The sequence below is a fragment of the Wolffia australiana genome, chromosome 15 (assembly GCF_029677425.1).
Source record: "Wolffia australiana isolate 7733 chromosome 15, ASM2967742v1".
Lineage (NCBI taxonomy): Eukaryota > Viridiplantae > Streptophyta > Magnoliopsida > Alismatales > Araceae > Wolffia > Wolffia australiana.
In genome coordinates, this window is record NC_135849.1 from 14,467,332 (window position 1) to 14,495,000 (window position 27,669).

The following is a 27,669-nucleotide window of genomic DNA, read 5'->3' on the forward strand; positions in this document are numbered from 1 at the left end:
AGACTGACCTTTGTATCGCTTAGTCCAAGGCGTCCAAGTCGTCGAGCGGATGCTTAGTGTCGGGTCGATGCGACGAGTGTCGCTGACGAGACAAAACCGGTGCGGACGGTGCGGTCGTAACTACCAGCAGAGAGTTGAGTCCACTGGTGGCGTGCAACAAAAGTCGGAGCAGAGGGCGCACAAGGCGCGCGCTTGGCTGGCGCACGGCGTAGTCGTGTGGGCGGGCAAGACAACGAACCAAGTATCGTGGGAATAGTCGTGGGGGTGGGGCAGAAAACCAAGTAATCGGTTATGGCGTAGAGGGTGGGAATCAAGAAATCAAGAAAGATGAGGCGAAGGGGAGAAACGAAGGGAAATCAAGGAGATATGGTGAGATCAAGAAATCAAGAAATCATGAAATCAAGAATTCAAGAAATCAAGAAATCAAGAAATCAAGGGGAAAGAAAGTGGGCGATCAAGAAAGACAAGAGGATGCGGTTGGGAATCAAGAAACGATGGGGAAAGGAGGGTGGGCGATCAAGAAAGGCAAGACGAGGCGGTTGGGAATCAAGAAACGATGGGAGAAAGGAGGGTAAGCGATCAAGAAAGGCAAGACGAGGCGGTTGGGAATCAAGAAACGATGGGGAAAGGGGGGTGGGCAATCAAGAAAGGCAAGACGAGGCGGTTGGGAATCAAGAAACGATGGGGAAAGGAGGGTGGGCGATCAAGAAAGGCAAGACGAGGCGGTTGGGAATCAAGAAACGATGGGGAAAGGAGGAAAGAGGGGAAATTCAAGAAATGTGGGAGGGTGTTCAAGAACGGTGGTGGGGTGGATCAAGAACGAAGAGAAGGGGGGGTATGGATCAGGAATGGTGGAAGGGTGGAAAAAAGGTACCAAGAAATGGCTTTCTTGAACTGTAACAACCAAGAACCCTCCAAGAAAGAGGAGTTCTTGATGGATCTGGGGTGTGCTCCCTCGGCGGAGCAGATTTCCCAGGTTGATGACGTGTCGGCGACGCTTCTTGAATCTCCCAAGACCCCCGGAGTAATCTCGACGAAGGCCTCTTTCGATTCTTGATGGCGGCGACTTCTTGAAACTCTTTCCTCGCACCGAAGTGATCTCGACGGCACGCTTTAACACGTTTCCCTCGGAGTGATCTCGACGGGAGAGACGTGGGCTCTACCCACGGAGTGATCTCGACGTGGGGTGGGGCTAGCCAAACCCCCTACACTACTCTCTACGATAGGGGGGGAGACGAATTGTGAATAAACTTTTCAACAATGACTCCAAGGTGTTCCTTGGGCATGCCATCCCCTTATATAGTGAGGATGGGTGCCAAGTGAACGTGGGAGAGGACGAACCGTCGCGAGACGTGGTTCGGCCTCCCTTACAAATTCAAAATACAAACATAAAAAGTAAAAATGACGAGGACGGGGCCCAACAACATTGGCCCAGTCCACGAATCCAAAAATACAAACACACATGAAAATGAGCATAAGTAAAAAGATAAAAGTTCTTACGCGGGGTACTTAAACCCCGGGTGGCGAGCGTCGGCGCGAGCTGCTCGGCGTGGCTGACGACATCCCGTCGCGTCATCCTCGAGATGGTTCTTCGTCATCGTGGCATCGTCCTCGAGATGGTCCTCCATCAATGAGGTGACGTGTTGACTCGTCACATCACGAATGGTTCTGCAGTTGTCGTTGGCGATGTGTCATGACGGGGGATATGTCATGGGAAAGTGGAGGCGCGTCCGTTGTCGGTGCGCTGATGTCATGGCGGTTCTTTGATTGACGTTGATGACGAGTTAGGATGCGAGGCATCTCGGATGACGGTGGCAGCGCGTCCAAAGATGGTGCGTTGACATCGTCGCCACCAGATTACCCTTTAAGCATTCGGTCATGGGTGCCATAATGGTGCTAAAGTTAGAAATGAAGCATCGATAGAAGGTTGCTAAACCATGGAAGCTACGAACATCATGGACATTTCTAGGGGTCGGCCATTGGGTTATGGCAACTATTTTGGCTGGATCTACGGATACACCTTGTGCCGCTAAGATAAAACCAAGGAATGAGACATGATCAACAAGAAATGAACCTTTCTTTGGATGGGAATATAATTGTTCGGCCTTTAGGACTTCACAAACTAGGCATAGGTGGTGGATGTGATCGTTCCTGGATTTACTGTAAATGAGTCGCGGATTCTCCTCAAAGCGACACCTCATATAATATTCCTCGAATTGGGTTATATCTCCGAGACGGGTCGTCTACCTTGCTGCAATTTATGCCATTAATCTAGGAGGTTATCTAAGTATGCGAGGGGAACATATTTCTCTCGTAACTTATCTTTCATTTGGGGCCATGTGTCAATCGGTACCTCTCATCGGTTATAGATAGAAAATTCAAGGTTCTCCCAAAAGATTTTGGCTTGACCTCCTAACCTCATCTCAGCATATTGTACCTTTTGCCATTCGAGCATATCGTACCACTTGAAATAACTAATAAACTTAGACTCCCAATCTAGATCCCTCATTATATGGAACATCGACTTTGACACTCCTTTGACTTTGCTGCCAATGATTGTCATGATCCGGACGACGGTGATCACGAAGCGGTGCCCGATCCTCGAGAGGATAGAGATCGTCTAGTTCAGGACGATTCCCGTTCGAACCTTGGCGCCTATCGTCAGGCGGATAGGGATCATTCCATGGGGGATGATTCCTATCACGATCTGGGATCCTATTCTCCGGCAGATAGTAATCATCGCTAGGAGGACGATTTCCATCTTGTACCGGGTTTCAATCCACAGGTGGATAAGGATCGTTCCGCGGGGGACGATTCCTATCGTGGCATGAGGTTCTATGCTCAGGTGGATAGAAATTGTCTCGACGATTCCTATCGTGGCCTGGCGTTCTAGCCTCAGGAGGAATCATATCGTCTCGTTCGGGACGATTCTGATTACGACCCCCGGATCTATTCTCAGGTCGATAGGGATCATTGGGTTCGTGATGACTTCTATCGTGATCTCGAGGTCTAGTTTCAGGCGGGTATGGGTCTTCGCGATCACGGCGATGCCTATCACGACCTCGATTCTCTAATTGGTAAGTTTGCTCACTAACTGGATCGATAGAATTGGTTAGACAGTTGTCCATGTTGGTTAATTGTGTGTTTACATCACGAAAACCATTCTGGACAGCATCTAACATGCGGTCAACATCCCCACGTGAGGAGGATGGTGGAGCGGATGGAGACGAATCTTGGATAGGGACATAAACCTCACGACTATCTAGGGATGGTTCATTCATTGGAGCGGAGATGCGTTTGTCTGAACGCAGATGCATGCAAGATGTGATGATGAATGAATTACATCTACGACTACGGAGTAGGTAGGCTCACACAGGTTATGCTATGATACCAATTTGATGTAAGATGACTAGATGTGACGGAGCTAGGTGATGATGAGAACTGGATACTAGACGACTAGGGACAACCGGATAAAACAGACCACAAATCACACGATCGAGTTCGAAAACTAAATCCGGTGAAAATGCTGATGGTGTAGCCCCTCTCCTTGTCGAGGGGGGGAGTACTGTCTTACAACCATTGTTGTGATGCAAAGCACCAAAATTAATAACTTCAAACGGGCGATCACTAGACGATTCAAAGGCCTATTCAATCTATTTGCTTGAAGATTCAAAATCCAAATCTAATTCGAATGCGGTTGATGAACACTCGAAGAATACTGGATGAAGAACACGGCACCAAAGAGTGTAGAAGTACCTCGGCACTCAATAGTGCGTGAAGAGGCTGCGGGGAATTCTCGACGCGTTGTTGGCGGGACAAATCCAATAGTCCGGATCCAATAAGAAATTAAGAAGTAAAATAGGATGCGAGGCCTTGGAGGAAAGAGAAATAAGAAATAAAATAACCGTCAAGGACGAGACGACGTGTCGACTCGTCACGTCATGAATGGTTCTGCAGTTGCTGTTGGCAACGTGTCATGACGCGGGATATGTCATGCATAAGTGGAGGCGCGTCCATCGTCGGTGCGCTGATGTGGTCGTCATCATGGCGGTTCTTCAGTTGACGTTGATGACGAGTTAGGATGCGAGGCGTCTCGAATGACGGTGGCGGCATGTCCGAAGATGGTGCGTTGACGTCGTCACCACTAGTTACATTTTCTTACGTTTTATCAATAATTATTTTTTAGTTTTTATGTACCTTCCAAATATATATGTTTAAATGTAAATGGTATATGAATATGAAATTTGAAACTTGAATAATTTTTATGCTTATTTTAGTGTGAAAACCAGATGAATATGTTTATGCTCATATCTGTGAAAAAGTTACAAGGCCCATTGAAAATCCATTTGATATCAAAATATGCCAGTATTCCACGACATACTTTGCTTATCTTTTCGCATGGATATTAGATAAATTTTGTCAAAGATATTCAAATTATTTGAAGCTCCAAATTCAATATCCTTATAATGTGCAGAACCTAATTCAGCCTAACCAAAACATCATGATCCATTTGCAATCTAGCTGATTCATTGGCAACCTGTTATGTATGTATGTGCTATTCCAAAAGTGGTGGAGCTCTTCTTGAGTTTTTTTGATAAATATAGCTGACATTGTGGTTGACATACTTTTTTCCTTTTGTGGAGTAGTTTAGACCAGTTTGAATAATTTAAACTTAATGAATTCTGATGAACACATGTAATTTTATGTGAATGGGGGGCAAGTTTATTAATACCATGAAATAAGACATGTTTGATAAAAAATGGAAGTCCCTTGCAACATTTTAAAACAAATTTTAGGAGGAAGCTAAAGTAATTTTTTAATAAAGCCACATACTAGCGAACAATTTGGGAGCTGTGAAATCCCTAAAGTGGAGTTTGAGAACGGGCATAGATAGATAAAGGATGGTAAATCCCAAAAGAAAACAATCATTTTCTGACGTCCATGAATCTGAGGTGGGTAAACAATGTCTAACATTGACATTTTTACTACTAGATCACCCCCTTTGTTCGACCCAGCATCTTAACTGTTGAAGATTTTATGATCTTGATGATAGGAGGGTCTAGCTCGATCTGCCACAATTTTCCTATGGTCCCATGGTAAAAAATATCCTAAGAGGTATGTGATAATAATAAATTATATTATGACATCCTTTTGTCTCTTAAGCTTGGGTTTTCAAAGCTTACATGTTTGCAGCCGACAATATACCACCAATTGCATCAAATATTTGGGGGTGCATGTTAGTAATATTCTTCGACTTATTATATGGCCAATTAGAAATTAACTTGAAATGTCTCTGGGAAATGTCTGTAACAATTTGATGGCCGCTTCAAAAGTTTCTCTAGGTGACACTTCACTTGCATAAAAAGTGATCACTAATTGGAGTAAAAGTACTAAATGTTGAAGAATGTTGGGATTGTTGGCCCTCAATCAGAATGTTGTTGAATCTCCTCCATCCCATTAGGTTTCCATTAACTTATATGAATAAATTAAGTTAAAATTTCAAACAATGATTTAACATTATCACATCATATGGCGCTAATAATATAAATCCAGAAAAGTAGTTCAAAATAATGATCTTCAGGTAAAGTGGCGGGAAGAATATAACTATTAAATTATTTACATTTATTTTTGAATTGCATAGTATTTCTTAAATTACAATTATATAAATAAAACTTCGCACTATCAAGTTAATAGCTGAAAATTTATGCAAATTGTTCACAGTGACCGTAGAGTAAATTGAGGTTTTAAGAAAGTATGTAATATACGAGTCTAAACATAACAATAAACTAATTTGAGTACTTTTGTACATAATATTAACATTTAAGGTGAAATTATAAATGAAAACAACATTACCTACTATCCAAACATAGTTTTGTTTCGGCGATGTCGTTCCTCAATGTTGTTCACCAATGATGACAATGACACGGAGGGTCACAGATGGGTGATGATGTTGTTGTTGTTGTTGGACGACGATTTATCTAGTGAATGGCGACTGGCGATGTTCTCTGTCTTGTTCTCCAGAGAGTGGTGACGGGGGAAATTCTCCAGCCAGTGGTGAGTGGCGAACAACAGATCTCGAGTGTCGACCATTGTCGATGCCCTCGACCTTAACAATAGGAAGTTTAGGGACTCCACAGACAGATGATGTAGGTGTCTGCGATGACGGCTGTTGACAATGATGTAGTTGTGAGGAGTCATCATCAGTCCATCAACGTTAACGTCAACGTTTTCGTACGAGTCATCGTCATCGGAACGTGCCATGTCGGTATAGTGCAGGGATGCGAATGGGATGGTTTTTTCATCCCAGGACAAAAAAATCGTCCCATCCGCGAGATTGGACGAAAACTGGGATGGAAATTCATACCCGGACGAATCGACGGGACGATTTTCCTATCGTCGGATGAGAAAACCGTCCCGTCCAGAGGTTTCGGACGATGTGCGTTAAGTGATGGACAAAAATCCGTTGGATTTGCTTCCGACAGTTGAGATCTTGCCACGTGGCATGGCGTAAACAATTTCTTGACATTTTGCATCTAAGTCCCCACTTTGTTGGCACGCGCAAACTGACGCCGTCCAAAAGTAATTGTACATATGTCCCTCCATTTTCTCTCTCCTCCATATTTCCCTAAAAACTTAGAAAAGTATATTAAAAATTTAAGACTTGATTTTTTCTCGTCCGGGATGAGGGACGGGATGGTTTTTCTCCGGACGGGGCGAAACTGGCAAAATTAGGACGCGGTCAATTTTTTTCTTCTATGGACGAATCCGTGGACGGGACGGTTTGAAGGAAGTTGAAAAATCCGGACGTCGGACGGGGCGATCTTCGTCCAGTCCCGTCCATCGTCCTCGTCCCGTACGATCCGGAACTATACATGTCGGATACTGATAACAGCGTCCTCACTATTCCTTTCCGGATAACCGTTTCGTTAGCAGTATCGGGCGCCAGAGCGATCCGAGTAAACCGACCCGACCGAGTAATCCGACCTGACAAATTACTGGTACAAATTAGAAGATACGGGTCGGTTGGAAGTAGAAACCAGAGTTTTTCTCCGTCGAAGATTTCTCTTTAATCACGGAGCGGAACCCTTGAATCTCCCACTCCCCCAGGCGATACGGATCATTCCAGGAGTCGTCCAGTCAATCCCCTCTCTTGTCTCCTCTGTACCGGAGTTCTTCGTCGGGCAAGATTCTCTGCCGGGGGACATCAACCAGTCTGCCTCAGATCGATCGAGCTGTTTCTCTTTGGAGAGGTCAGTAAACTAGCTTCCGCGTGATGGGTTTGGAGATTTTTGCAGGGTTGGCCTTTGAATCATCTCCAAGCGTACATCTTGCCCGATTTGAATGATTGTCGCTGATGCATTGCCTTCTTTTCCTCTAGGCCCGGTTTAATTCGACGGTGATAGATGGATTCCGCGACCCCGTTGCAGGTTGCCATGTGCTATTTTTTGTTTATATGATTGATTTCGTCAGAAGCTTGATTGGCTTAAATTTAACAGTTTTTTGTTTACTTGCCGAGTACGCGAAATGTTTGTTTTCTATTTTGATTTGAAACTCGGTGCCGCCGTTGGAGGATTTTGTTTCTGCCTCTGATCCTGTCTTGTAATTCAGGAGGTTATGGTGGAATTCCGCGCCGGAAAGATGATTCTTGACGGGAGCCGTGTGCTTCCGGATACCCGCAAAGGCCTTGTCAGGATAGGACGGGTGAGGGGAAACACCGTCTCTTACATCTCCGTTTGTTTTTCTTCTCTCCTCAGTATTTGCTATCCTTTTTTTTTTCCTTTCACTTAAATATTTCACCAAAACTCGCCTTCTTAACGTCGCTTGTGGTTTGGCTCATATTTCGCCGGGATTAAAAAATTCAGGGAGAAGAAGGACTTGTGCACTTTCAGTGGCTTGATCGGACGCTGAATTCCGTGGAAGACGTATCCTTTCCCCTTGACTCTGTGTCAAAGTATGCGTATGATTCTAAAATTATTTGTTATTTTTATCGTCCTAAAACTGCCCCGGCGTGGTTATCATCAATTGTCATTTCTCACCTTTTCATCCTTGGATGTCCACGTTGTATCTTAATTCAAGACTTTACAGGATCAGATTATACTTCCAGACGAGGCTGTTTTTGAGAAGGTATTAAATTATAATTTTTTGGCTTTCCTTAACATGCTTATCTATAGGGTTTGTTAAGGCATCGGTTAATCATATGTTTTTTTGCATGATCAGGTCAGCCAGTCATCTGATAGAGTTTACATTTTGAAGTTCAGCACAGACAGCAGGAAATTTTTTTTCTGGATGCAGGTGTGTTTACGTCGTTGACGTATTCGTTCTCTTTCATCTAATTTTTTCGATAATAGTATTCTGAAACGAACTTAATTACATGGACGGATGTTTTATCTAATGGGATTTGTAGGAGCCAAACGCTGATAAAGACTCAGAACTTTGTGCCGCTGTCCATGATTTCATCAACAGGCCTTTGGGTATTTATTGCATTTACAGATTTTTAGCCGCGAAATGTCTGTGTTTTAATCTCAAGACGCTTTTGTCGTACTTTCGCAGACTTGTTAGGTGAGGATGAGTCCGAAGCTTTGGATCCTATGCTGGTTCCTGAAACTTCTGGAGATAATGGTGATGATGAAACATCTTCTAGGTTGGATACCCTCTGGCTATTAATGGCATTTTTTAAGCTATTAAGTGAGCCATTTCTGAATGACTTTCTTGATATTTATATTTATGTATATATTTTATATGGTCGACCAAACATTTTCAGCTTTGATTGTAATAAATTTTGTTAGCAATAGTTGAGCCATTATTATTAGCTAAAGCTTTTATGTACAATAATAGACTCGTTGTGAAATACATCATTACCTTAACTTGATTGAAAAAATGCTCTGTTGTCATTGTTAGGCGTTTTTGTTTTGAGCCGAATGCGGCATACTTAAAGAGTCAGTAAAATAAGCGATCATGAATCAAGAAAATACATTTGCTTCAGAGTACGTTTCAATAAGTACGTTTGTGATATAAATGGGCTGGCCAATTGTGACTTAGCCTACCGCTCTCTCTCTCTCTCTCTCTCTCCCTGGGCACATGCTGTCCCTAACCAGCTCCGTTTCTCACCCAATGGAAATTACTTTGCATGAAGTTATTTTAATATCATAAGCAATTTTATTCCTTTTTGATCTCTCTAATTATTTCACAACCTCGTGATTAAAAGATTTTAAATTGCCTCCAAAGGGGATACAAATTGATGATTATACAAATTTTCTTTCGAATTTCAGATCAGGAAATTTGGTTCAACAAAGCCTCGCTGGCAACTTGGCTGGTGAGGCGACTTCATCAGCGTCGGGGCGTGTACAACTTGCTGACTTGCAGCGAATTTTGCGTAACATTCAGCCCCAAGGTCTTCCCTCTCCATGAAAGCTGAAAGTTTTCTTCTTTTCTCAATTATGCTATTATTTCCCCAAACATTTGTTGACACTTAGTCTCACCTTGCTTTTGATCGGATGGTGTCAGGTGCTTCAGAAGATCCTGACGAAGGTAAATAATCATATATTATTTGGTTGATCTTTGGATGATCTTGTGTTCACCTTCATCCGATTTGGATATTAGGCATAGGATTGGGGGACATCCTAAAGCCCGACCTGCTCAGGCCGCTCATTGAGACTTTACCATTGGAAAAGAGGCTCGTCTGCCACTTGCCCGAGGTTGAATTGACTGCCCCTCCTAGACCTTAGCTTCTTCTGATCTGTCCTTAAAGAAATTCCCCATCTCGATTAATCTCAGGGTTCGTGGACAAGTCCAAAAGACTTCCTGGAGGTTATCCAGAGTCCACCTTTCCAGCAACAAGTTGAAACATTTACCCAAGTGAGGAAATAAACACATTTCCTTCTGCTATCCATTCTTCAGATCACCATCCCGCCGAATTTTTGATGCTCTGTTCTCGTAGGTGCTTCGAACTGGACAAGTCGATCTAACTCAATTTGGGATCGACCCCAGCAAATGTATGCTTTTCTTCTCAAGTCTCCAGTTTCGTGGCCTTAACAGTTCATTCACCCTTTCGAATTCGCAGACAGATACAGTGTGCTTTCATTCCTCGAGGCCCTTGACGATACGGTGTCCAAATCGCCTTCGCCGCCCGGTGACGGCGACGGTGATGGCGGCGATGCCATGGAGGAGAGCTAGCTTGAAGAGCAGTTGATCAGCTTCTTTCGCCATCTTCTCGGATGTACCTGCACACATCTCTCCTGAAAATTTTCCTAAACACTAATTAATTTTGTTTGCTTGTGTCTTGAGAATTCATCAGTTTTGACTTTGATGCTGATTCATTCCTTGGCATGAAGTAGTAATGTCAGTCTAAGAAAAAACTCTCCTTGAGCAAAATTTAGTTAAAGAACAAAGAAAAAAAACACATACAGAAGGAACAAAACCTATGATGGATTTGACCTCTCCCTTTCTCTCTAACATAGGGAAGGGGTCATCATCATCACCATCACCACCATCATCATCATCATGTTCTATTTATGCGTCTACCTGGCCGGCCAGCAGGACGACAAGCTCGGTCTTCTTCAGCTTTGAGTAGCCCTTCAAGCCCCTGGACTTGGCAATTGCCCTGAGCTCAGAGAGCTTGAGCGAGCTCAGGTCAGAGCTCTTTGCCGACTGCAACCCTGCCAACACCGCCTCTTCTGCTTCTGTGTCCCCCGAAGAAGGCTCATCATCAAAAGCTTCACGGTCATCCAAAGAGATGGGCTCATCCTCCTCCTCTTCTTCTTCTTCTTCCTCTTCGTCATCCCGCTCGGCGAGGACGGGCGGCGGCGGCGGCGGAGCAACCTTCTTCGTCTTTGTCGCCACCTCCTCGGCCGAGTACACCGGCTGGTACTTCACTCTGGGCACCGGCGACCGGCGCTGGAAGTTGGACGGCGGCCTCCTCGCCAATGGCGGCGCAATTGGCAATTCCTCATTGTCTTCCTCCGGCCCCATGCTGCTCGACTCAAAGAAGCTTGGGCTCTGTGCCGCCGCCTCCTCGCCGCTCTTCTCCGCCGAGTCCAGCCCTTCATAACTACCACCACCGCCGCCGGGCTTGCCCTTCTTCCCCTGGTCAACGGAGTGCTTACGCAGAAGCTTCAGCAGAGAGTCAACGGTGCCCCTCTCGTTTCCGCCGCCTTGCGCCGGTGGCGCCGCCTCCGCCTTCTTCTCCTCCTTGGCCGCCGCCCGCTCCCGGAGCTGCGCCTGAACCTTCCGGAACAGCTCCACTATCTCCTTTTCTCTCTGCCCAGGAGCAGCCGTCGCCTGCTGCCTCGGGCCGCCGCTGGAGAGAGAGAGCAAAGGCCCGTTCTTGGAGCTCAGCCCGTCCCCGGTGCCGACGTCATCCGTCCCCCCGTCGGGGCTCTCTCTGTCCTGGTTCTGCCTGCTCCTTCCCCTGGAGAAGCCCTTGCTCTGCCTCGAGAAATCCGGGTTCTTTCTCTGGCTGCCGCTGCTGCTCGCCGCGCAAGACAGCGCCGAACCTCTCCGGACCGCGTATCGTCTCACGCAGACCTTCCGGCAGTCGCCATGGCGGGGCGACAACACTGCTCCCGCGGACACCCCCGAATAAGGCGGACAATTCCCCTCTCGGAGCAGGCATCCTGCGCAGGGAAACAACTCAAATCCAACGCTCCTCCTGCGGACGAAAATCGAGGTCGAAGAGCCAGCAACGTACCTGTATTGACGGCCGCCATGCTCGAAAATGGCTCGGAAGCGGAGCTGCAAAACCTAATCCCTCTCCCCCTTCTTCCCCCCCGCTTCTTCTTCCTCTGCGACTGCGAGACGATAACGTTTGGCGTCAACTCGCCAAAAGCCTCTCCCGAACTGCCACCGCGGCCCTCTTCTTCGGCCCGGCCCATCTCCGACCCAACCGGGATCCCAAGCCGTCCAAACACCCCCTCGACACGTGTCGCTCATCCAACGGGCCTTATCTCATCCCGAAATCTCTCGCTTTATTATAAAAAGACGAAGGCAACAAGAAGGCGAGTATTATAAAAGAGGTCAAGTCGATCGCTCATCGCTGATCTTCTCCTTGTGCGCGCAGCAGCCGCCTTTCGTCGTCCTCTCCGTCGTCGTCGTCGTCGCGGGAGAGAGATGGCGGTCGAGAAATTCGCGATTCTCCTTCCACATCTCGCCGTTGTCGTACACCTCCTTCTTCCAGATGGGGACGGAGGCCTTGATCTCGTCGATGACGAATTCGCACGCGGCCAGCGCGTCCACGCGGTGGACGGATGACGCCGCGACGAACACGCTCGCCTCGCCCACGCCCACGCGGCCGAGCCGGTGCGCGGCTGCGAGCCGCTCCAGGGCCCAGCGGGAGCGCGCTGCGGCGCAGACCTCGCCGAGCCGGCGTCGAGCCATCGGCGTGTACGCCTCGTACCGCAGCTCGACCACGCTGCGCCCCTCGAAGGTGTCCCTCGTCGTCCCCTCGAACGTGGCGATGGCGCCGCACGCCGGGTCGCGCACGAAGGCGACGTACCGCGCGGTGTCCAGCGGCTCGCACGACGCCTCCACGATCTCCACCAGCGTCTTCTTCTCCGCCTCCTCCGCCGTCGCCATTAGAGCACACCTCGCGCAGAGCACCTATCCCTCTCTCTCTTTTCTCTAAGAGCGTTATGTGTTCATCTTCTATCTCAGATGGGGTATTTCAGTTTTTTTTTCCTTCATAAAGAAAATGACCAAAAGCTCCCTCTTCCCACTGATTACTTTTCGTTATCGAGGGGGTACAGTGGAAGAAACCATGGGGCTAAACTGGGGATTCGGACATTCCACGGGCCTCATTTCTGTGCACCAATTCAAAATGGGTCTACCATTGGTATGACCTAGTGCAATGAGTCATGATATGACCTAGTGGGAATTTTAGAGTCTAGCATTGATCAGTTTATATATGCATATCTTATGAGGGGGTTAATGTTGAGAGGTTACCAAAGACACTGAGATTGTGGGACGATCCAAACGCAACGCTAGATGGAAGAGAAGCTAGCAGAGAAACACAGGAGAGAAGTAGATACAGATAAGAAAATAACATCGTGTGGGTGGATTATGTCTTGGAGAGGCCCATTTGCAAGCACAAAGATGATTCAAATGTATACACATTGTTTTGGGATCTTGTTCGTTTCATGAGGTAAGAATGTTCCAGATAGTGCAAGAGGTGACTGGGGGGTGTTGTTGGCATACATGTCATCATGGGTATGGTAACACCATGTTAGATTTGCAAATGATGCCTGGCAATTGATCTGTTAATGGCAATTGATCTGGCGTCACTAAATGCTTTCATAGTAAATAAGGTCATGTTGATGTTTACATCTTTTGTGTTCCATCTTTTTGGATCCACATAATTTAGTAGAATAGACGAAAGATATATATGTGGATGGTTTTTATATTGGTCTCTTCCTGAGTGTTGGGCCCCTAACTAGGCGACATCCCTACCTAGAGGCCTGCGTGTTTATTTGGAGAGCGTGTTTGCGTTGTGACTCACGATCTGTAATGACTGAGTCCTATTTAGTGCAAAGATGCAACACACTAAGGGTGGTAACACCCCACCCTGTTCTTTCAAGCCATCACCCCTATAGTGGAAACACACTATGGATGGTGTGCGTGCCCGTCTACGCTCTGCACGACGGATCAGGGTGACTCGCGCGCGCTTGATCGCGCGGGCTAGCTAGAGCGCACGCTCAGGGGCGCCAAGCGCGGCATGTGCTTGCGAGATGCACAGGCCGGGCGACAGTGCTGCGGTGTGGCGTGTGGAGCTGTGTGAGGAGCTGCGTGACTACACGGGGGCATTGTGTGCATCGCGTGTGCGGGCCGCGAGGCAGGAGACATCCTACCAGGAAACTAAGGCATTGGCGCACAGGGAGCGCCGAGACGGCTTGGGGCACGTGGCGCCCTACGGGTAGCGCTGGGCGCACGACACCCAGCTTGAGGCGCCAAGCATGACGGCGTACGAGCGGACCGCGCGATAGGTGTTAGTGCGGGTGCTGGTGGGGCCGAGGCTGGTGTCAGTGCCCAAGGCTGGTGTGGCATGTGTGATTGCCACGCCCTCAGGTACGCGGCGCCCGGCCCGAGGGCACGCGTGTAGCGGTGGGGTCGAGAGGCGCGCGCCAGGCTGCGGGCCTCAAGGTGCAGGAGTGCCCCTACCAAGGCGCACGGTGCCTCGTCTTGTTACTTTGGTATCAAACCTCGTCTTCCCCCCCATGTAATGCCTGTGACGTCAATGTAACCCTTTTGATGATATTAATGCAATAACCTTATTCCTCGATGGGGCTGCGTCCCCACCCTCTTCTTTAAACCCTTCTATGCAATCTTAAGCTATTGCAAAATACATTTTGTGCAAGAGATCAAGGCTGCTTAGTGTTCTGCTCTAAACACTAAGGCTGGCACGCGCTAGATTTGAGGAATTGTCCTAGCTTGGAATTTGACTGCATGACATAGAGGCCTAGCTATCTATTGACGACGCAGCTATGGATGAGTAAAAAATGTATTAGAGAATTTTTTTCATGATCAATGCATGTCAATGTCCTAACATGCATGCTAAAAAATGTATTATAGGATTCATTTTTTGATTGAAAATGAATAAAAAAGAAAAATTATGTGAACAGTAAAAAAAGTTTGTATATGGAGTGATCAAACTTTGTTAGTAATGTTAAGGAATTTAGAAAGGCAATTGATTGCGATGTCGGACGTCGTCGGGGACATCATCCTGTCGGCATCGAGTATGATGGCTCGGTACTGATACGTGATGGTGGTATCGAACGTCGATGGTATCGTCATCCGACGGATAAACCCTATTAGGTTGATGTGACTACGATGCAAATGAATGAATGCCATACGTGTTGTACGTGCAGGCTTCGACTCGAGGGAGGTGCCGAGCTCCAAACTTGGACGGGGTCGTCGGGTGACGGCGACGGTGGCCCCTCAAACCTCGTTGGAGCGACGAAGACATCTACGGCCGAACGGAGTCAATCCGTAGGGCTCGCACGTAACAGACGTCTCATTCGTACAAGTAAGACACTCGATTACGTCGTAGTTTTCTCTTAGTTCTTTCCTCTCTCACCTACCTAGCTCGAGCAGGGTGGAATCAAGACAAAAGTATACTTCATAAGGTAAAATAACAAGTGGCGGAGAGAGGGTGTACCATGTCGTCGGGCGACTCGTCGTGCAGGCTGTTTGTCGATGCGACGGCCAAAGCGATTGCGATGGAGAGGAGCTGGAGAGTGTCGGTGGCTCAACTGGTGAACTTGCGCAGGAGCTGATGGAGAGGAGACGAGGAGTTGAGAGGAATAGAGTGACCCACGGGGTTAAGCAACTTGATCGTCGGCCAAGTCCGTCGAGATGACATTAAGTTGAGTAATCGGAGGTTCACGGTGGACACGAGCTAAATGTTAGATGATCTCGATGGTGATTGGTGCGAGGTACGTGATCAGCGCAACTGCTCTGAAGGAACACGAAGATGCGCGCACCGACTTGAGCGATGATGACAACTCAGCGGGCACGTCCAGGTTGGAGGGTGGCGCGGTCAGGGGCGTCGGCAGACGTCGATCTCAGCCCGATTGCAAGTTCCCACAGTGGGCAGACAGTGATGTCGGACATCGTCGGGGACGTCGTCCGGTCGACACCGAGTATGATGGCTCGGTGCCAATAAAGGATAATGGTATCGAACGTCGATGGCGTCGTCGTCTGATGGATGCAACCCTAACGGGTTATGTAACTACAATGTGATGAATGAGTGTCCTATGTGTCGTACATGCAGGCTCCGACTCGAGGTAGGCGTTGAGCTCCAGGCGAGGAAGTGGTCACCTGGTTGCGGCGACGGTGGCCTCTCAAACCTCGTCGGAGCGACGAAGGCATCTACGGCCAAACAGATTCTATACGTAGGGCTCGCAAGTAATGGACATACTCGTCCATACCGGTAAGACACTCATAGAGTCGTAGTTTTCTCTCAATTTGTCTCTCTCTCCTACCTAGCCCTAGTGCGGTGGAGTCGAGACGAAAGTATACTACAAAAGGTAAATAAACGAACATCGAGAGAGGATGGCGTACCTTGTTGGCATGGTTCGTGGTGCAGAATTTCGTTAACGTCGACAGTGATTTGGAGCGGGTGGAGCGGAGAGGCGCAGGAGAGCTAATGGCAGCTTGACTGGCGATATAACGCAAGAGCAATTGAGTAAAGTCCAGAGGCGTCGGATGAAGGCGAGTAAGAGAGTGGCGGCAGTGGATGAGTTGACTGTGGAGGCTCAATTAACATGTCCAGATAACCTGGCAGCGTATACCGGATGTACCGGTCGCCGTAGACTGACTCGGACCAGCTGTAGGAGTGATGTACTCAGAAAGGCAACGCCAAATCCCAATTCTGGTACGACACCGGAGTAGGGGTCGGGCGACGGCGTCGAGCAGCAAAGGACGGGGTGTACTACAGCGAGGGCCCCTTCACGGTCCTGTTCAGATCGTACGCTAATTCAAAACGATAAGGCTGTCCTTGTAGTCTCTTGAAGCCATTGAGGCGACTGCTGGAAATGGCCACGATAGAGGCACCCCGAGCGGTGATCTCACTTGGTCAAACGATGGCTAAGAACGTCGTCCCACCGGTATTAGTCGACCGATCAAAATAATCACTCCGGTGTCAACCGTGACAGGAAGGTCATTCCTGATGCTAGACAGTGGACCAGAGATCATCCACAGATGGCAGATGGGGGGTGAGTGATGCTCGTTGTCGGAAGAGTACACTGGTCCAGATCCGTGGAGATCCGGCGACCGTTGGTGCAACGACAGCCAGAAGAGATCGGTGACCTCTCCCCAGAAGGTAAGGGGGCCAGCAAAATTCGTCGTTAATGTCCTACGGTGGGCCAGAGATTGTCCACTGGTGTCAATCAAAAGCCTGGTGGTGCCCGTCGCCGGCAAATTGCACTACTCCGGACCCGTGGGGATCTGGCGGTGGTTGGCTCAACGATGCCAAACGAGGCCAGCGACCTCTCCCCAGTCAGTAGGGTGGCTAAGGTCAGAGCCAGAGGGGAACCCGTCTCACTCCAGAGGAGATCGATCCCTTCATTAGCGCCACCTAATGTCGTTAATTCTTCTTAGTCTTCTCCTTGTTCTTCCTTCGCACGATCCTTCCTTCTCCTCCTGAATTTTGAGGTGAGACCAAGATAGAAAAGACAACACAACGCAAATTGAATTCTTCCTTGTCTGATGAGTTAAGGCGCCCCCTGTTCCCTTATAAAGGGGGAAAGAGGTCAATTGGGCCCCTAAGGTGGGTCAACAAGGGGAAGGGTCCATTAAGGGGGTTCCTTATATTTTGGGCCCCCCTCATTACAAACTAAAGAAAAATGAAAACATAAAAATAAAACAAGGGGAGGCAAAGGGATCCCTCCCATGACGACGATGATGGATGTACAGACACGTCGCACATGCGACGAAAACACAAAGACGAGACGAGAGAACATAAAACACGAGAAAGAACGAAGAAACAAAACACAATAATTTGAGCAATTTCACCCGATCTTCAACGACGATGGTGGGCAGTTCGTCGTCGACGATCTTTGATGGCGTTCACCATCAATCGTGTTTGCTGCAAAGGCGCCCACGGGAGCCCAATTTGGAATGCCAATGATCGTTTGAAGGCGCACGGCCGGTGTGAGCGACCAGCAGGAATGCCGCACGGTTGGTGAAGGGTTGGAGCGACCGCCACATGGTCGGATCGACCCCCTGGGCTCGGTCGGGCAATTGTTCTGGTTGTTGGGTTCTAGAGGCCTTGACATGGATGAACAAAACACAACAATTTGTAGTGGAAGACTTTTGCGAATTGAATGACATCAACAAAATCATTGAAACGTGTACCTTTCCACGGATCGCATCCATGGTTTCTTGGATCCCCGAGGGAGACGAGTCGAGCTGCTCAAGTGTGCAGCCTCTAGACGTATCCATGCAGTCCTCGGCACATCGGATCTCCTCCTTCTCATTGATGAGCCCCGTTCTTTCTTCGTCGACGTCGTTACGTCATCCCGATCACATCGGGGAGGGAGAGGGGTGTTGGAAGATGGGAGAAGAAGGGGAGAGGGCCCTTGAACAATTCTGGCCTGGGTGAATTTTGTTCAGAGCCTTCCCCTATTTATACTAAGTGGGTTATTTTCATAAAAACCCCCAAAACTTAAGTATATCTTCCGACGTCCAAAAGAACATTTGCGTGTAACCCTCTAGGCCCATGTACCAGTCTAGTTAATGACTCTAGCGGCCCAATTACCTTTATTGGCATTTCAAATTAATTAACTATATCATCATATAGATTTATTAGTGTTAGATCTATTTAACCCAATCGATAGGTCGAGACTCTGACATGTGGGGTGCCAAGCTACACCTCGTGTCCTAGAAGATACAAAGGAGTGTGTATCGACTCACTCATGGAACCTGTTCATCATCGGTTACTGTGTAAGTATAATCCCTCATCCACTTGGCGCTCTTTGGACGACTTAGGGTATGGTCAACTGTCAAACCCTAATCGATCATCCGAGTTAGTACTGATGCATTCAGACATCATCGGAGAACTCTTCTTTGATATTTCATTGCCTTGGCCAAGGACTTCATCGCATCATCTTCCTTGAGCTGTCACCTCTTATACAGAGGGTGGATGATCTCATCTTGACCACTCGATCATCTTTGTGAACTTCTTGATGTACCGAAACTAAGACCATTTAAAATTCTTGATGTAAACTTCTTGATGTACCCATGATTAGAGACTCGTTGGCCATCGCCAAAGTACAACTGTCCATCCACAAGACGTCTTTGGTGTCTCAGGTCTAAGGACCACTTACACAACCATGACGTGAATCAACCTGATTGACAGTTTGGTATAATACCATTCAGGGATTCGTACGGATCGATTTAGTGAACTCTTTCTACTAAAGAGCACCCACTATCTATCCTTAGTGTCTCCACGCCAATGGCTACGGAACCGGCCATACTCCTCGTATGAGTAAGGCCAGATAGTGCTATTCTATCCGGATACTTTGATGTCCTTTTCGCGTATTCTTTGAATAGGAATGTTTAGAACACATGCTTAAAGACTAGTGGTCACCGTATTACGATCTCATCATAATTCACTAAGTCCCTTCATGGATTCATGGACTTCATTATAAGCATCACACGTGCGCTATAATGAATATGTTAAAGAAATGAACATGGAATTAGATGTGGAATGTGTGATTGGCTTGCCGGCCACATATATTTCCATCACTGGTCAGCTGCTCTTCCCCCGCGAGCACAATTGGAGTGACCAGAGTCAGTGCCATGCCAACATCTTCTTCGATCGACCGACGCCTAGGCAATCAGCAACAGGATAAAGACCGATTGGGCGGACTTTTTTGCCGACGAGAATCCCACCAGACTCGCGGGTCGTAGGTTCCATGTAAGGGGGAGGACGATTCCCTTACACTACACCAAGAGAGAGTATCTGACAAGCGTACCTGTTGACCGTCACCGGTGCAGGAAGAAAGATCACGGCCAAATCCTATACAGCGGGATCTTCTTTTCTCATGCCTGGCAGAACCGTGGATGAAATCAAGGAAGGGGTGGGGGAAGATTGTGAGGTCTCCCTAACTCCTTCCGGATGCTCCCTCTTGTGGATGCTTCACCGTTCCTCCTCTGGCTTTGGACGATGCCGAATTATCCGGCGAGGACAATGGGGGGCACCTGCCGCCGGTGCACGACCAAGTACTTGGGGAAAAGAACCACCAGGGTGCCGTAAGATCCAAGATGTCGTTGATCGATTGTCCAATTCGGGGAGTTTGGTTTCCCCTCTCCCATTCAGTCCGTTCTTCCTCTCCCTTCTCCCCTCTTCTCTCCTTCTTCGTTCTCTCTGAACGAGGGCTGAGACCAGAAAAAAACAACACAACTTCTCTTCAGTTTTCTCCTGGTCTAAGGACCTAGGGCGCCCCCCCTCTTCCCTTATAAAGGGGGAAGAGGTCAAATGGGCCCCCTAAGAGGGTCAACAAGGGGAATCTGGTCCATTAGGGGGGCCCTTATATAATGGGCCCCCATTACAAAGGAAAAGGGAAAATTAAAAACATAAAAGAAAAGACAAAGGGACGAGGGAGGGGTCCAAAATAAATAAGGACCCCTCCCCAAAGACGACAAAACATGGACACGGGACGCGTCGCAGTGCGACAAAAATAGGACGACGAGAACGAAAAAACACAAAACACGACAAAGAAACGGTGAAAATCAAAAGCGAGAATCGATCTTCTTCACCCGGTCTTCGATGACAATGGCGGGCGGCACGGACGGCGTCATCAATGAACCTTGGTGGCGTGCGCCATCAGATTGCACATTCTTATGTCAAAGTGTAGTCTAACATCCTTTGCATCAGGCCTAAGGTTTTATCAGCGTCCCATTTTATTTTAATACCCAATGCCATTTCATAATTCTGTCATCCATAGAGATATGCAAACCATTGCAATTTAAATACTTTCACATGCAACAAATAATGCAAAGAAACTTGAATTACGATGACTTTTCTCATGAACTACCATTTGATCAACTCTAAAATGAATTAATTTGAGATTTTTTCATGTTAGGTTGAAAACAATTACTAATGGATGAATTCAAAAGTTCCAGTAGAATACTAAGAAGGATGTTGAGTTAGTATTCCCACATGATGATTGAAAAATTATAATTTTAGATTCCTTCTTTAGTTTCTTAGCTCATGTCTCTCTTAGACTGATGATATTTAACATACTTAAGGGACACCTGACTAATCTGATATTTTCCTTAAGGCAGGCACAAGGAGTTAATTTGACTCTTGATTTTTTTTTCAAATTGCTGCTCAATCATCTACTTTGCAGAAATATTCTACAACATTCATGAAGATTAAGCTTTAAGGGCATTTTAGCACAATGCTTAAATGTGTGTCTTGGTGAATGTTCAAAGAAATGCATGGCTCAATATGGGTCGTTATCAAAGCACAATAGGTCCTTAATCAACTAGTTCACTGATTCTAAGTGAACATAAAATAGGAGCCTTAATTATATTAAAAGGCTACTTAGTTTGACCATGCGGTGGCCAAGTCAAATCATGTATTTAGGACTTGAATTTTCTATGACGTGAAGATAAACATATTTTCTAACACTGTTCAAGTATTGTCTGAATTTGAATCCGTTTTATTTGTTTAATAACTTATTTAAATTCCTAATTACTACCTTTGATTATTTAAGGCTGAATTTAGTAAAAAATAATTACATGAAGATATGACTACCCAATGGTGATATCTTGATTAGAATAATGTGGTAAACATAGCTATATTGTTTAAGATTATTTTAAAGCTGAAATCCTTGAAATAACGGCTAGTTTTTGCTCTAAACTCTTGAAAGGTATTTTGAACTTATGGAAAAATTATAAATATAAAATTCAAAATTAAAATGATAATTATTTTATATTGCTTAATCATGATCAATACATATGACTGTTGGACTTATAAAAATTACCATTATGCCCTTTTAGATATCTAAGTCCATTTATACAGTTTTTGAGCATTATTTGAAGAGATCGTTTGTTCTAACATAAATCTAAGTCGACAGAACTTAAAATCATGGTTTTAGGTGCAGAGTGTTTCAAGATTCAAAGGAAAGAAGGCGGGCCTCTGAAATTCACACATCCTCGACCTTGTGATGAGTTTATAATCTTTAGCATAACTTTTATACTGATTTTGAGATTTTTTTCAACATATTAATAGTGGGTAACACATAAAAAACCAAAGAACTTGGAATCACATCATTTGGTTGAATTTTGAATGAGTTATGGGGGTTTGAAGTTGGATATGGAGGAATCGGGTGGTAAAGTAAGAACATGAAAATATTGATCTGTGGAGATTATCTGATTTGATTTTGAAAACTTGGGACAAAATTTGTGAGAAATTGTATTAAAGAATGGTTCTAGGTAAAATAATTTCATTTGGTGCATAAATGAAAAAGATAAATTGAGTTTTAAGTACCAAAGGTCAAACACAAATAAAGGAATTTCATCCTAGGAAAAACGTGGAGGAGAAGAGGACTTGAAGAAATAACAACCACAAACAGGGAGGTATTACAACAGGGAAGTAATAGTTACATTCATGACTTTTTATCTCTGAATTAATAAATTCTGACCCATAATATTCCTGTTGAAATACATGCAATTGGTCCTTATCTTGAATACTATTCAAGGAGGTGTCATACTAAGTGTTGTTATGGAGAAGATATTGTTCAGAAATATATTGTTCTATGTTTTTATTTTTAATGAACCTAGGATTTTTATACCTAAAAGAATAAGGTAGAAGAAATGAGAGAGATACTTATTTTTTTAGACAGCTTAGGATAATCCTTGATGCTATTCGAGGGTGTCCGTCCTGAGGTGATGATGTTCCCCAACCATGTTTGTGTGAATACCCCCAAGAAAATCAGTTGGAAATAGGGTTGAACAAGGATACCAAGAAAAATAAAAAGTCGATGAAGCTTTGTCATCCTTGACCCCAACAGGCTTCCACGCAACGACGTCGCTTGATCTACTTCAACTTGACCCACAAAGCCTTCTTCTTATGGCCCCCAAAGCCTTGTTCCTGGTGATTTTCCTTTGAACAAGATTTTTCATCGAGTTTGAGCTAGATTTTTGATCAATTCAATTTTAAAAATCAAAACTGATGAAACTTTATTCAAACTGTTTGGACAAAATCAAACAGTTCAATAAAAAAACAAGAATTACCTCGCTGTCTCTCATGCCCCCTCGCTCTCTCTCATTTGTTTTTTCTCTTCTCTCTCTTACTCATTCTCTCTCTTCTCTCTCTCTCACTTGCTCTCTCTCTCGCTCTCTCTTGTTCTCTCATTCTCTCTCCCATGTTCTCTCATTCTCTCTCTCTCTCTCTCTCTCACTCATGCTATCTATCTCCTTCTAGATCTATTTCTATCTCTCTCTCTCTCCATCTTGATCTCTCTCAGTTGTTCTCTCTCTCATGATATCCCTCTCATTCTGGATCCATTTCTCTTGCTTGTTCTCTCTCTCTCTCTCACACACACACACACATTCTCTCTATACCTCTCTTGCCCTATCTCTCTCACGTTCTCTCTCTCTCTCTCTCTCTCTCTCTCTCGCTTGGTAGCTCTATCTCTCTCTTTCTCATTCTCTCTTTCCCTCTAGCTCTCTCTCTATCTAATTCTATCTCCCCCTCTCTCTATATCTCATTCTCTCTCCCCCAATATTCTTTCTCTATCTCATTCCCTCTCCCCCTCTACTTTCTCTCTATCTCTTGATCTCTTCCTCTAGCTCTATTTGTTGGACTCTCTCTTTCTCGTTTGTTATATATCTCTCTCCCTCACATTTAATTTATTATACATATTTCTTTTGATATTTTTTTATTAATGTGATTAATAAGATCTAATTTTATCCAAAATTTCTGGTTTGAGTTGAATCAGATCAAATTAGACTATCCGAACATTGAGTGAATAAGAAATCTGATCCAATCCAGATGCAAAGATTGAGTACGAATTGAATATATCCTGGGTCTGACTGAAGGTCAGGTTCAATTTTTCAAATGCTCTATCAGATCACACATTCAAATGATCAGATTGATTCCCCAATCCTATGTTGGGTTTTGGTGTCATGGTTGAATGATATAATACAATTTTCTATGAAAAAAGCATTTGATAAAATTCCAAATTGATCTTTAAAATGAATACATCAAATGTACATTGTGGGGAACTTGTTACACCCTTGATTTGATCACTTTGAGATTTTTCTGAAGCTGTTCACGTGCCCCGCTTCTAGAAGTATCCGCATGATCAAGTTGCTCTTGGATCTCTGCTTCTTCTAAGACTCTTCTTCAAAAGCTTGAAGATCTTTCTCACCATGAAGACTATATCCTTGGTTGAGTGGAGAAGTACTTAGAATGAAGATGGGGGAGGGGGGGGGGGACGCCCAGCTTTGGCTAGCCTAGGTCCCTAAATGGGTGTCCCTTCCCTTACTTATATTTTACTTAAGTTTTTTCTTGAAAACCCACTAAGTCAAATATATTCACCAATGCCCTCATGATCTTATGCGTATGACCCTCTAGGCCCATGGATCATGCTACTTAATAACTTTAGTGGCCCAGTAATAATTATTGGCCAATATATAGATTAACTAAGGATACGATTTAACCCAATTGATAGGTTAAGTTTCTAGCCCATGGGATGCCAAGCTACACCTCGTGCCCTAGAAGAAATCTAGTAGTGTTCAAACTCTCTCATGGAACTTTTACCATCATTGGCTACCTTATATGTATAATCCTTCATCCACACGAGACTCCCAAATGACTTAGGGTATGGTTGTTCGAAAAACCCTGATTCGTCATTCGATTAGTACTAGTGTTAATGGGAATCACAGGAGAATGCATTCTCCAATGTCCTCACTACCTTGTCCAGGGATTTTTCTGCATTGTCTTCCTTGAGTCAATCTCCTCTTACACTGAAGCCGAATGATCACGTCTTGATCATTCAATCATCTACATGGGTTTCTTCCTACATCTGAGTTACGCCTTGTTCGAATCCAACGGTTAGAGGCTTGTAAGTCATTGTCAATTGTAGTCGTCCATCCATGAGATGTCCTTGGTGTCTTAGGTAAATGGATCACTTATATGACCATGACTTGAGTCAATCTAATTGACATTTAGGTACAATACCATTCATGGATTTTTCGAATCAATTCAATGAACTCTTTTTCCAAAAGAGCACTCACTGTGTTCTTACTATTGCCACACTAAGAGCTGCGTGATCAACCACACTTATCGTATAAGTAGGATCATATAATGTTATTTTATTTGGATAATTTGATGTCCATCTTGACTATCCATTCAATAGGAATATTTAGAATACATGTTTAAAGACTAATGCTCACTATATTATGATCTAATCATAATTCACTCTATCATTGCACTTATTCATGAACTTCATTATAAACATCACATTGAAATAATAGTGAACTAATAATTTTTTAAATGAACTTAAATAAAAACATGGTGGTTTGATTTGGCTTGACAACCATATAATACCCATCATCCTATAGGTCAGCTCATGATATTTCTTCGAATGCAGCTCATTGATTCCCATAAATTTAGATTGGCTAATTTAGGAAAATTAAATTTCATATGAAATACCAAAATATCACATAAATAATATATATCTTTGGTCTATAATTTATGATAAAAAGATGCTAGTGATAAGTCCAAATTTAGGGCTTTTATGTCGTTGTTTTGATTTAGACTTAACCAAAATTTTGATGAGAGTTTTCCACTTAAATACTCTATAATTACTATAGGGCAAGTAATGGGTCAATCCACAGAGAGGCAGAAATTTAATTTCAGAATTTTTCTCAAGCTTGGAATGAAGTGAGATATATAATTTTTGAGATTTTATGGATATTTAGTCAATTTATATAAACTCTTATGATCTAAATTAAATCATAATTACAAAGAAAAATACTAAAAATATTTTAGACTAATTTTTAAAATTTTAATTAACACTAGAAATAGGAAATAAATATTTTTTTGAAAATTTTGAATTTAATTAACACCAAAAACACTAGAAATATGAAAAAGGAGAGTTAAATATTTTTTTGGAATTTTTGTAGATGTTACAAAATACTGAGTATTGATTATTCTAATTTTAGGCATTTCTATGAATTTTTTGGAATTTTTAAGTATATAAAATAAGAAAAATACCTTTTCTGGCTATCATCGGCGTCGGTGATGGCGGAGCGGTGGCGGCGGCAGACCGGATGAGCCGGTGGTCCTTGTGTGGCCCTTATAGGGCTGGGCTTAGTGGGTAAGCCCACTAAGGTTCAGCCCAATTCGGCTAAGTCAAGATTTAGCCAAATGGGCTAAGCCTCAATGGGCTTGACCCAATATGGTTAGGACTTGGTCAATTGGACTAAGTCCACTCTCCACTTTTTTTGCCCTAAATGATGGAATTCAAACACAATTGTTTTTTGGAAATTTGAAAGGAAGAGTGAAGGATGATCTATAGAGATACTGGAATGGATTTTAGAGAGAGAAATTAACGGTTTTAGAGAGAGAAAATGACTGAAATGAAGAGATAGAGAGAGAAAATGAAGAGAGAGTGTAGAAGAAGTTTGAGATAGAATTTGAAGGTGAAAATGAAGGATAATTTTGATGAAATTTCGAAAGGATGAACTAGGGATATGAATAAATATCTAGAGAGAGAATGAAAAAATTCTAGAGAGAGAAAGTAGGGAAAACGTGTATTTAGAATGAGAAAATGATGGATTTTAATGGTCAATGGATGGATGATGATATGAAAATGGAAATCTAGGTTCCTAAAACCTCAATGCAAGCCTTGTGATCCCTCAATGCTTCCTCTCAAGTCTGGATCCTTATATTTGGTCAGGATCAGGCATTTTCAATGCAAATAGGAGACGAGATTGACTGAAAACTTCAACAAACTTACATTAAGCAGGTTAAACAATCTGGACTCTTAAATATGCCTTGACCTGCTGGCCAGCCACTTGCTAGAGCACGTCCAGAATGAGGGGAAATGAGGGAGGAAAGATTATTTATATATTGGAAGAATGACTAAAATACTCCTTTGGGTATATTCTATTTTATTTTCTTACCATTTTTGCATTTTTTTTCTCCATGAGTTGAGAGTTTTCCCTTGTAATCTTCAACTTCTTTGTTTGGAAGGCTTTTGAGGGCCCAATGGACAGGTCAGGTAGTGGCTCTCTTCCTCTGATTTCTCATTTGAGGGCCTCAAACACCCTTTTTCTCCTTTCAAGCCCCCTTTTGAGAATCACTAAACTCTAAAAAATTCTCCAACTCTTGAAGAATTGTATCTCCTTATTCCTGAGAATTTCTGCACATGTGAAACGATAGAATACTCATCACTACTAAAACTGCTTGACTTCAAAGAAGTCGAGGAGTTTAGTAAAAAATAACCATAATGTGCAAAAAATAGAATTTATAGCTTATGCATAAATATTTAGTTGATTCAAATAATAACATGATAAATTCTGAATTAATAATACCATAATCATTTAAAATGTATCTAAATATCCATTAAGTTATCATGTTATCAGCTAGGCATGATAGTTTGATCTGCGAAAAAATGTGTAAGCTGCTGATCACAGAATTAGAATAGACTGGATCTTAATATTGAAATTAGAAGTTTGAAGATTGAAATTGATAATCAGATTTTTAATCAAATATTCAAGGATGAAATCTCAAAAAAATAGATGTGGACTGAAAAATTAGAGATAATACATAGTGCATTTTAAACAGTAAGGTATTAGATTTTGAGGCTTTGACCTATCATTGAAAACCTTTTCATGCGCAAGAAGATAGGCATTGATTCATAATTTGAAAGCAACAGGTTATTAGACTACCTTGTGGTAAAATTTTTACATCATTGATTCCTTGGGATTATCTCTCTAAACTGTTCATGTACCCAATTTCTAGATGTATTCACACAATCAATGTGTAAGTGAATTTCCTCTTTTTCTTCTCCAAATCTTACTGAAGATATTATTTATCTTCTAACCATCAATACCCTCTAGTGAAGTTATTAGAGTGTGGGAGAAAAAAAAAATGGGGCTGGGTTTAAGGGGGTTTGCCCACATCCGGCTGGTCCCCTCTTATAAATTTAAGAAAAA

At 44.2% G+C, this 27,669-nt stretch overlaps 3 protein-coding genes across 3 annotated transcripts; 1 reads left to right on the forward strand and 2 right to left on the reverse strand.

Moving 5' to 3' along the window:
- The first annotated feature begins 7,024 nt into the window (after positions 1 to 7,024).
- RPN13 (regulatory particle non-ATPase 13) lies at positions 7,025 to 10,324 on the forward strand. Its single transcript, XM_078587931.1, has 14 exons — positions 7,025 to 7,250; positions 7,379 to 7,427; positions 7,609 to 7,701; positions 7,863 to 7,922; positions 8,086 to 8,124; positions 8,218 to 8,292; positions 8,405 to 8,471; positions 8,551 to 8,641; positions 9,270 to 9,391; positions 9,505 to 9,528; positions 9,601 to 9,695; positions 9,775 to 9,855; positions 9,938 to 9,992; positions 10,061 to 10,324. The coding sequence occupies exons 2-14, from the start codon at positions 7,404 to 7,406 to the stop codon at positions 10,171 to 10,173; spliced, it is 939 nt and encodes a 312-aa protein (XP_078444057.1). The 5' UTR covers positions 7,025 to 7,250; positions 7,379 to 7,403; the 3' UTR covers positions 10,174 to 10,324.
- A 21-nt stretch (positions 10,325 to 10,345) lies between these two features.
- On the reverse strand, positions 10,346 to 11,885 carry LOC144713345 (SAP-like protein BP-73). Its single transcript, XM_078587930.1, has 2 exons — positions 11,687 to 11,885; positions 10,346 to 11,612 (listed from the first exon to the last, which is right to left on the reverse strand). The coding sequence occupies exons 1-2, from the start codon at positions 11,868 to 11,870 to the stop codon at positions 10,510 to 10,512; spliced, it is 1,287 nt and encodes a 428-aa protein (XP_078444056.1). The 5' UTR covers positions 11,871 to 11,885; the 3' UTR covers positions 10,346 to 10,509.
- Positions 11,886 to 11,946: 61 nt separating this feature from the next.
- Positions 11,947 to 12,664, reverse strand: LOC144713347 (molybdopterin biosynthesis MoaE family protein). Its single transcript, XM_078587932.1, has one exon. It carries the CDS (start codon positions 12,568 to 12,570, stop codon positions 12,013 to 12,015), a length of 558 nt encoding a protein of 185 aa, XP_078444058.1. The 5' UTR covers positions 12,571 to 12,664; the 3' UTR covers positions 11,947 to 12,012.
- Positions 12,665 to 27,669: the final 15,005 nt, after the last annotated feature.

Excerpts from the sequence above, each read along its gene's own strand:
- RPN13 (XM_078587931.1), top strand. The coding sequence starts at position 7,404 with ATGGATTCCGCGACCCCGTTGCAG. Across the intron at positions 8,125-8,217 it reads ACGAGGCTGTTTTTGAGAAG|GTCAGCCAGTCATCTGATAG; the intron begins GTATTAAATTAT and ends TTGCATGATCAG. Across the intron at positions 9,529-9,600 it reads TTCAGAAGATCCTGACGAAG|GCATAGGATTGGGGGACATC; the intron begins GTAAATAATCAT and ends TTTGGATATTAG.
- LOC144713345 (XM_078587930.1), bottom strand. The coding sequence starts at position 11,870 with ATGGGCCGGGCCGAAGAAGAGGGCCGCGGTGGCAGTTCGGGAGAGGCT. Across the intron at positions 11,613-11,686 it reads CATGGCGGCCGTCAATACAG|GATGCCTGCTCCGAGAGGGG; the intron begins GTACGTTGCTGG and ends TTCCCTGCGCAG.
- LOC144713347 (XM_078587932.1), bottom strand. The coding sequence starts at position 12,570 with ATGGCGACGGCGGAGGAGGCGGAGAAGAAGACGCTGGTGGAGATCGTG.